At 29.8% G+C, this 11295-nt stretch overlaps 1 protein-coding gene across 1 annotated transcript in view; it reads left to right on the top strand.

The window, feature by feature from the left end:
- Window positions 1-2543: 2543 nt before the first annotated feature.
- The window catches only part of LOC124421280 (epithelial discoidin domain-containing receptor 1-like), a 20510-nt gene continuing 11758 nt past the window's right edge, over window positions 2544-11295 (top strand). Inside the window, exon 1 of the mRNA XM_046956183.1 lies at window positions 2544-2632. Coding sequence (XP_046812139.1) covers window positions 2544-2632 — 89 coding nt within the window. The remainder of the gene's footprint in view (window positions 2633-11295) is intronic.

Below are 11295 nucleotides of genomic sequence, written 5' to 3'. Positions count from 1 at the left end.
CATTAAGTAAATGAGCTTTAAAAAGCTTTAGAAAACTTATATACTTGTATATCATTTCAGTTTAAATGTCTATTTTTTGAACGTTTAAAGACTATTAAAGTTAAAGTAAACTTTTAGGATTAATTTTCATTTTTTCCACAAAAAACAATTGTTGTTTTAACATTTTTATTACATAACTTTTGTTAGTGTTTATTTTAGCTAAACTTTTTTCTTGTTGCTATTTTTCTTTCTTATCATGGCAAAGTAACCATTGCTGCCACATGAATGATTTTGTTCACGTTTATCAACTTCAAATTCCAGCTAAATTTTATGTTTATTAATAAATACACATAAAAACAGACCCACTGATTATAATGTTATGTTTTCTTTGCATTTTTTTTCAAACATTTTAACATTTTTGATTATGATGACTTATGCCGCTGATGATGAAGACCAAACAAGTGTAGTGGTAGTGGTAGTTAAGAAAGCCAACAAATAAACTGCGTACTCTTAGCTTGAAATCTATAAATACAGGTTATTTTTGTTCCCTTTAAAGTTAAAATCCTTTTATAAATCCTTAATGTTGTCAGGTAACCACGAATATTTATTATTAATACTTTCTTTATCTTTTGGTTAAGGAAACCAACCAAACTGTTGGGCTACAGAAATGGGAAAACAAGAAAATGAATGAAAATGTCACCATGGCCACATCAAACAGTAAAACACAAGATAATTTATCAGAAAAAGTTCATCACAACAAAGGTGGTGTAAGTAAAGCAAAAATGTATTAAGAAAAACTTAAACATTAAACCTCAACATAAGAGATTATTAAGCATGCTGCTTGTGATTTAACTAGAGATAAAGCAACAAAAATATTTTGCATAAAGATCACAGGTTTTAAAATTGTCGTCTGCAGTGAAAACTAACCACCTTGAAATTAAAGCTTCACATTGTTTGTTCTTTAAGGTTTTTTCTTTTAATTCTATTTAAGTTTTATATTATCTTAGTTTTTTACCAATAACTTGGATTTGTTGGGTTAAATTTGTTTAATTATCTACTATAGAGTATTAAGTCTTGAAAACTTTTGATAGTTTTTAGTTAATATCACTTACTATTTGGTTGTTGTAAGGATTTTGTCCTGAACTTACCTATAAAGATAAGAATGTTATATTTTATTAAGAAGGTATTTAAAATGTTTTATTTATTATTGGTATAATATAAGTGTTTTGAACTGATTATTATTCATTATTTTAAAATAAGGAATAAAGTTTAAGTATTAGTTGGTCCTGCTAAATACAAAAAACTATTAATCTTCACGGTGTATAAATATATTTATAAATAAGATAAAAACTTAACTAAGTCGTAAAAAAATAAAATTATCTTTCTTAAAAAACAATAATAGAAAAGAACTAGAACTAGTTTAGCTATAGTTCAGTGCTAGTTCAGTTCTAGTTCAGTTCTAGTTCAGTTCTAGTTCAGTTCTAGTTCAGTTCTAGTTCAGTTCTAGTTCAGTTCTAGTTCAGTTCTAGTTCAGTTCTAGTTCAGTTCTAGTTCAGTTCTAGTTCAGTTCTAGTTCAGAACTAGTTCAGTTCTAGTCGTAGTTTAGTTGTAGTTCTATGTTAGTTCTTGCTCGGTTCTAATTCAATTCTAGTTTAGATTTTTTATATGTGTCCCATGAAGAAATAAAAATTATTTATTCTTGTTATTATTTCCCATTTCAGTGTACATTATTAGCATTTTTTAATATAATACTATTACAATTTTTGCATTTCTGTTGCTGCTTACAAACAAAAGTATGTTGTAGCTCTTCGTCATAGTCATAGTAAGTATACACACCAAAAGCTGTATATGAACAAAAAAGATGAAAAAAACGAACAAACAACAATGTTATTTTAAACATTTCCTTAAGTGTAGCGTTAACAACATAACAATTCAAAAATAGGAAAATATGTTGTTGTTACACTTATACGCACATTCATACTTATATAGCTAAAAATGGACTTCAAAACTACACACATACTACAAGAACACGAGTAACATACATTCATACTACATACAACAAAAAAATGTCAACAACATTTTCCTTCACCCACATTTTTTTGTATTTTACTTGTACGTAAATACTTTGCAACAACAACAGCACAAGACGCAGCAATGCTTTGAAATAAATCTCAAGCAAGAGCAGCATGAAAAAAGCTAAACAACTAAATTTTCATAGAAACGAGTACAACAGCAATATTTTTCTTTTTTTACATTTTTCTACTATTATTAAAGCTAAACTTAGAGCGTAGCAAAGAAAGCAAAAAAATATTTATAAATAAATGAAATAAATTCTAAAGAAAACAGCAACTAACTTGTCCTTTAAGAAAGAAGAACTCGTACTACTTTTTTTAAGAAAAAAAGTAAAAAAATTTTGCTGCTGGTTTTTAAAATGAAAAAAGGTGAGGGGGTTGGTAAAAATAAACAAGAATCTCAAGTGCAACATGGTTAAAGTAGGAAAATTGCAGACATTAAAATTGCCTTAAGCCACTTGTTTGCAATAACTAAAGTAACAACATTTTACAATGACGGCATATAACGCAACAGCAAAATTGCTTAAGCAATATAGCAATAATATTTCCTTAAATAACAACATGTTGGAAAATACTTATGTGTGAGTAAGTACTAAGAGCATACTTTCAAATGAGTATAAATGAGTATATATATATGTTTGCATGTGTATTTTAGATTAAATACGAGGGTCGGATTAATCAATAACTCAGTTTTAGTTCAGTTCTAGTTCAGTTCTAGATCAGTTCAGTTCTAGTTCAGTTCTAGTTCAGTACTAGTTCAGTTCTAGTTCAGTTCTAGTTCAGTTCTAGTTCAGTCCTAGTTCAGTTCTAGTTCAGTTCTAGTTCAGTTCTAGTTCAGTTCTAGTTCAGTTCTAGTTCAGTTCTAGTTCAGTTCTAGTTCAGTTCTAGTTCAGTTCTAGTTCAGTTCTAGTTCAGTTCTAGTTCAGTTCTAGTTCAGTTCTAGTTCAGTTCTAGTTCAGTTCAAGTTCAGTTCTATTTCAGTTCTATTTCAGTTCTAGTTCAGCTCTAATTCAGTTCTAGTTCAGTCCTAAATTAGTTCCTGTTCAGTTCTAATTTAGTTCTAGTTCAGTTCTAGTTCAATTCTTGTTCAGTTCTAGTTCAACAATTATAACATATTTAGTACCCTCGCTTCTACAAATCTTATTTTCTGCGCTGTTTCTTAAGAATAAGCCTGAACAAAAAAAGATCCACCGACAATCTTAACAAACATACATAAATATATTTAATATTAAATCCTTTACTTAAGTAGTTGTGTGAAGGTTTTTTTTTCGTAAAACTGTATAAAAAACAAACATCCCACCCAGTTTTGAAAGACAGACATCTTAGAGGCGAGTGCAAGAGTAAGAGTGTTTGAAAACATGTATAATTTTCAAGTATTTAACAAGCTCTAAACCACCAGAGTACTCAGCGCTAAAAAGCAGTGAACATAATGTTTAATGTTTAACACATTATATTACAGAAATATTTTTCAACACACAGTGTTACACCGACACTCAAACAAACATTTAAATACTCAACACTTACCCACACTTGTATATTTAATATTTGCAGAAATTGTAGATGCCAACCAGGCGTATACTTTATTTACCTTTTTGGTATGTGTGTTTTTTATACATTTTGTGTATATAAAAGAAATGTAATGGAAACAACAGTGTTGTAAGAAAATTGGGAAAAATTAAATCTTGAGTGATTATAAATTTAAAAATATGTTAGATTTTTTTAAACTTATTTGAATTTGCTCCAAGAATCTGAAAATTGATCAAGGGTTTTAGTAGTAAACTTTTGTAATGATAGTGCAGTTATCGCAGTTTTTTATTTCTTATCTAAAATTTGTATAAACAAGTATTTTTTTGCATCAATACAAAACACAGTAAAAAAATATATATAAAATTGGTTGCTATTTACCATCACGTTTAAGCGTTAACAATTTTTGTCATCAACATCAAGTGGCAACAGCAGCACTTCTCATTTTGCTCACACACGCACTTACAAATGCTAAATTACATACACTAATGCATTACACTCTCATTTACATACACACAAATACTTAGATATTTAGAAGTGTGTTATTCTTTAAGCAGGTTTATAAAAAGACAGAATTGAAAGGTTTTGAATTTTTTTACTAAACTAAAAACTTATACTCTATAAGATCTCTATAAGTTAGGTCCTTAAATTGCATTAATCCTTATTCAAACAAACACTGATCAATTTACTTTTTTTTTCTTCAAATAACATCTCCGTTTGCCCTTTGTGTTTATCAATGTCTGTTTAAACACATGTGTTTACCTCTACCTGTACATTATGTTATTAGATGCAATTTTCCTGAGGTTTCTTTGCAGATTTTATTTAAACATGTATCACTTGGCTTGGTTTTCTCTATCTGTGTCTTCTTACAATTATGCTCATTTTTCTCCGCTACCTTCTTTTCCACAACATTCAACACTTTCACTGTTGTTGTCGTATTTGTCATAAGTGTTTGTTAGATGGTATTTTATCTCCTTCTACATTTAATACATATTTCTGGTGATATCTTGTAGAAATAGTATGTACTTATAGTCATGTTCTTGTTATGGAAGAAGTTCACTATCATTTGCGAAAAATATACATATATTCCAAATGACACACTCATATTCGCGTACACTTGCATATTCACACGCCCACACCTAGCCTTAACCAGGCAATTCTGGGTGATGATCCTGTGGTCACTTATCGTTGTTTATTAAAAAGCTGTAATCCAAAAGAGATACATTTGACCTTCGCGAATGCAGAATAATTTAAACATATTAAGACTTGAAAGTCATATTGACCATTTTAATACTGCTGGCTGCATGCTCTTGCCTGCATCCGTTTAAGAAAATTATATGAGTGGTTGAAATACAAGTGTTGTTGCATACAATAAATTAGAACATGTGTGCACATTTTTCTTAGATTTAATAAAGTAAACATTTTTATGAATTTGGTTTCTTTTTATAGAATATGTTTATTTTTTTCAATGAAAATATGGTAGATTTTGTACATGAAGCTGTAGAAAAAATGGCGTAGTGTGGAATTACATGCAAGTGTTTTGTAACAGGATTATGCATAAAAATTCTAAAGAAATTTATCGTAATGAAAACTTTGAGTAGAATGTATTCATTCAGTGTGAAAACTAACTAACTAACTAACAAACTAACAAACTAACAAACTAACAAACTAACAAACTAACAAACTAACAAACTAACAAACTAACAAACTAACAAACTAACAAACTAACAAACTAACAAACTAACAAACTAACAAACTAACAAACTAACAAACTAAGAAACTAACTAACTAACTAACTAACTAACTAACTAACTAATTAACTAATTAACTAACTAACTAACTAACCAACTAACTAACTAACTAACTAACTAACTAACTAACTACCTAACTAACTAACTAACTAACTAACTAACTAACTAACTAACTAACTAAATAACTAACTAAATAACTAACTAACTAACTAACTAACTAACTAACTACTAACTAACAAACTAACAAACTAACAAACTAACAAACTAACAAACTAACAAACTAACAAACTAACAAACTAACAAACTAACAAACTAACAAACTAACAAACTAACAAACTAACAAACTAACAAACTAACAAACTAACAAACTAACAAACTAACAAACTAACAAACTAACAAACTAACAAACTAACAAACTAACAAACTAACAAACTAACAAACTAACAAACTAACAAACTAACAAACTAACAAACTAACAAACTAACAAACTAACAAACTAACAAACTAACAAACTAACAAACTAACAAACTAACAAAATAACAAAATAACAAACTAACAAACTAACAAACTAACAAACTAACAAACTAACAAACTAACAAACTAACAAACTAACAAACTAACAAACTAACAAACTAACAAACTAACAAACTAACAAACTAACAAACTAACAAACTAACAAACTAACAAACTAACAAACTAACAAACTAACAAACTAACAAACTAACAAACTAACAAACTAACAAACTAACAAACTAACAAACTAACAAACTAACAAACTAACAGACTAACAGACTAACAAACTAACAAACTAACAAACTAACAAACTAACAAACTAACAAACTAACAAACTAACAAACTAACAAACTAACAAACTAACAAACTAACAAACTAACAAACTAACAAACTAACAAACTAACAAACTAACAAACTAACAAACTAACAAACTAACAAACTAACAAACTAACAAACTAACAAACTAACAAACTAACAAACTAACAAACTAACAAACTAAAAAACTAACAAACTAACAAACTAACAAACTAACAAACTAACAAACTAACAAACTAACAAACTAACAAACTAACAAACTAACAAACTAACAAACTATCAAACTAACAAACTAACAAACTAACAAACTAACTAAGTAGGAGCCCACCCACAAAACGAAATATACAGCTGAAAAACCAAATACATCTACACAAACGTGTACATTCTTTTCTAATATACAGTGTTATTGTTGCTTATTTAACAAAGCATGAAAAAATATGAAATTTTTTGATGAAATTTTCAGAGGTTGTCTCGGATTTTTGATCATATCTCCGTTATTTACCGACCGATTTTACTGATTTTAAATAGCAATCTTCTCGAAAGCATGTCTAACAGAATTATTGAAGATTCGGATCTCGCTGATATCTGGGCTCCTCTAAAAACTGATTTCAACAAACACACACACAGACGGACAGACGGACAGACAGAAAACTGATTCTAAGTCGATCGGTTTACTTTAATGTGGGTGTAGAACCAATTTTTTTTGTCTATTTCAAGCATCAGTACAAATGTATAATACCCTCCCCACCATAGTGGTGTAGGGTAGAAAAACGTAAAAAAACTTTTGTTCTCATATACTTAGGCAATGCAATCCATTCAATATGGTCAAACAATTTCATCGCGATAGTAATAGTTATAAGTTTAAGGCATTTTTGAAAGGCGGGTTTGTATGGTGTCCAAGAGATCAATTGATTACAAAAGGAGTTGATGATATATTTGTCACAATAATGACTTAAAAATCCAAAATCGGAATGGGGTAGGTAAAATAAAAGACCTATTTAACGTTTCAAAATTTTTGACATATTCTGTATAATCAGACACCTCCCAAGATTGTGTACAGCGTTTTCAATGTGTCCTTTTTTACATTGATGGCATGTCCTACAAACACTTTTGTCCAGTTCTCATAAAATTACAAAGATATCCACTAGACTGTTGAAGCATAAGCTAGAATTGATCAAATTACACTTTTATGACTCCAATGTGTTTTCGTAGGACTAAGAGTCCATTTAATGCCAATTGTTATAATGTATAGCAAAGCACCATCTATCGTAATTTCGAGTCAAGTATTACACATAGCTCCTTAACTCTACCTATCAGTGGTATCTCATTGACCCGGAAACAGGATCCAGGATATTTCGAAAATTTTGTCTATTTTTCTTCCTGCCGGAATGACAATCAGGCCTCTCGATTGAGCTCTGCTAAAAATATCAACAAAATATCTTAAAAAATTCTGTCTGTATCTTGCGCACAAGGTTTACAAAGACAGGCAGACAGCAGGACGGACGGACATGTCTTAATTAATAAGGATGTAATTTTGAGTCCATCGGCATACTTTAAGGAATTTTTATGTGCTACAAACACAATTTTTCATCATGAAAAAGTTGTCTAAACAGTTATTTCAATATTTTTGTCATTGCGACGTTAAAACGCTAATAGAGAGTGACTAAATCTGTTCGACTTTCATCATGTTCTAGTCATTAGGTTATAGATTTGTATAAATTTTCTCTACTTTAATACTAAAGCTAAAGATTGCGAAAAAATATGCTTCAAAAATGCTAAAATGTTAATTAAACTAGTAACGTATTGCGGTTTATGTTCTCAAACGAAAAAAAAAATAAAATCCTTTCGAAGCAGAAATCTTTCAAAAAAAACGTTTGATCTTTACCTTTAAAGAAAATAATTTATAAGCCTATGTTGTACTTATTTGTCATTCATGACATTGTAGCTGTAGCTACTTCAAAACATAAAACTTGATGTCCCTTTAAAAGAAACAAAGACACACACTTATTATACAGGACAAAAAAAAAAAAGAAAAAATTTTGAAAAACTTAAAACTTTGTTTAACTTCAAACAAAATGTCTATGTGTTGTGTATAGCACTTTTGTATAACCATGACCAGACATGGTTGGAGTATTTACTCAAAACAAAACTAAACAGAATAGTAATGCTTGCAACTCATATGTGGTTTACTTTGGCATTTTACTAAAATTAAGTACTACTCTACTACTAAACCATTTAAATGAAGTAGAGTTTTTTTGGGGGGTTTTGTTTTTCTCTTGTTTTTCATAGTTCATAGTTAGATGTATGCAAAAGATCCTACTTTTGTAGGTTGCTGTTATTTTTTTCTTTTTTTTCTGTGGGCCCAGACAAACGCATACAACTTTGTTGAACTTTGTATGTGTATGTGTATAAGTATTATGAGGTTTTTGTGCATTTGTTCATGTATTCAAAAAGTAAACTGAAAATCGACTATACATTTATACAAAAATACCTATATAGACAAATATGTATGTTTTTGTTGAATCTGTGTGTGTATGTTCACTTACGCATATGTAGAAGAATTCAACACATTTACCGTTTGGTTGGTTAGTTTTTGTAGTAATTCCTAAAATGTTAAATCAAACAATGTCGAAATCCTTTTGTTAAATGAATTCATGCTGAAATCTTTACTTAATTTTATATACAAATATTCTCGTTATTCTATACTAGCTATAGTAGAGTGTAACCCAACAAACATATGAAAATAATATAACAACAAATTGTTTCTCAGACTTTTTTTTTGATTTCCTTCAAATCCTATAAACACAAACATTTATGTTTTCGGGGTAAGAACAAACTAAATCTACCACATCTATATCTACTCTAAAAATCTCTATAAAATTATTAGCCGTTAAAAAGGACTCACATGTTTTTGTATGTATAGTTTTTGCTATGTTATTAGTATTTAGTATATATCAAATTTTTAGTTAGTCTAGTTACATTTTACCTTTATACTAAGGTGGATGTAACTATGTATTTTATAAATACTTTATTATAAATATGTATCTATGTTTAAGTCTACTATATTTTTGCTATTGTGTGTATATTTGGTTAAACGTATTTTTAGTGAAAATCTTAAAATAAATGCAATGGTTTCTGTGGCTAGTATTTATACCCTACACCACTTTATTGGGGAGGGTATATTGGGTTTGTGCTGATGTTTGTAACGCACAATAAAATTGGTCCTATACCCACCTTAAAGTATACCAATCGGCTCAGAATCATTTTCTGAGTCGATTTAGCTATGTCCGTCCGTCTGTCCGTCTGTCTGTCTGTCCGTCCATGTAAACTTTGTAATCAAATTTTAAAGGTTAGGATCGGTTCATTTTTTCACCTAGCCCCCACACAACTGAACCCCCCAATAGGGCTTGTAATCCTTGTAATCAAACTACAGGTCGCAATTTTAGAGATAATTCAATGAAATTTGGCACATGATCTTTTATGGTATCGTAGACAAAGCCTATTGAAAATGGTTAACATCGGTCCATTATTTCACCTAGCCCCCATACAACTGGACCCCTCGAATAGGGCTTTTAAAAATTGTAATCAAACTACAGGTCGCAATTTTGGAGATAATTCAATGAAATTTAGCACATGATCTTTTATGGTACCGTAGACGAAGCCTATTGAAAATGGTTACCATCGGCCCATTATTTCTCCTAGCCTCCATACAACTGAACCCGCCGAATAGGGTTTTTAAGTTCATAATTATATACTCATATCTCGACAAAAAGCTGCAATAACCAAGTTGTATACAAGATTTGATGACCCCCCACGAATTCCATAATAATAGGTTCTTATATGATCCTAGCCCCTATGAAAAGCACCCATCAAAATTTTGACTTAAATGTCCACAATTTTATTCAACAATAAACGGCTTTAGTATGTATATCTAAGGCAAGGTACAATTCAACTTAAATGGTTTATTATGGCAACTAAATCTCATTATATTTTTGTCAAAGGTGTAGGGTATTATATGGTCGGCCTCGCCCGACTATAATTTCTTACTTGTTTTTATTTCTGTGTGTTTGGTTTTTTTTCTTAAGCAGGGATTAGTTTTCTTTCCTATGCTTATAGGTAAATATGGGTAAAGAGCCTTAAACACGTGTACTTTTATTACAGTATCCTTATGTCGTCCTTTAATTGTGGTTTAGTTATTGTTAAAAGAGAATAGAAGATAATAGTGTTGAAAGCATTATAATTTTGTAACTGATAGTGCTATAAAGGAAATCTTTCATATGTTATAGATAAAGATCGATTATATTTTAAAAGTAAAAATAAAAAAAATATTTTAACTTACACAGTAGCGGGTGGGTCAGGTGAAAGGAAACAGAGTGTCCATAGTTTAGATTGACTAAATAATACAATAAACTAGTCCTAATTAATGGACTAGTCAATAGACTTATCAACAGATCAAACTACTAGTAAATATATTGATCAACCTGTTAGTCAATAGATATTTCAATAGACATTTATCGACATTCGAAATACTATTAACTAGTCAATAAACAATGGTCAAAGTTAAGATCGTAGTTAGTCAATATAAAAGTCAAACTCCAATTCAATAGACTAGTTGATTGACTAGTCATTACACTAGGAAAAACTCTATTCTTTTAATAAATCATTTATCTTGAAAAATACGATATCTTTAAGCGAAAACCATGGACGATACTAATTTTCTGACAAAAACTTCCTACGATACAATCGCGATAAAATTTGATACATAGATTTACAAAATATCGCTAAAGTGCAAGTATATTAAACGTAATTAAGCCAAAAGCCTTCTTGGGTGGATTCTGTTGTGTGGAGCCGAGATGAAATAATGCACCAATTTCCACAATTTTTCATAGGCTTTGTCCCTGGACTAATTTCAATTCAATTGTGATCTACAACTTGCACATGAAGGACGGACATGGCTTAATCGACCCAGAAAATGATGCTAAAGCAATGCTTGCACTTTTAGGTGGATAAAGGAAGCGGTAGTAATTAGTAAGTCAGTTAGTTCTAGTTCAGTTCTAGTTCAGTTCTAGTTCAGTTCTAGTTCAGTTCTAGTTCAGTTCTAGTTCAGTTCTAGTTCAGTTCTAGTTCAGTTCTAGTTCAGT

The sequence above is a fragment of the Lucilia cuprina genome, chromosome 2 (assembly GCF_022045245.1).
Source record: "Lucilia cuprina isolate Lc7/37 chromosome 2, ASM2204524v1, whole genome shotgun sequence".
Taxonomy (NCBI): domain Eukaryota; kingdom Metazoa; phylum Arthropoda; class Insecta; order Diptera; family Calliphoridae; genus Lucilia; species Lucilia cuprina.
This window is presented reverse-complemented; position numbering and strand designations above follow the sequence as displayed.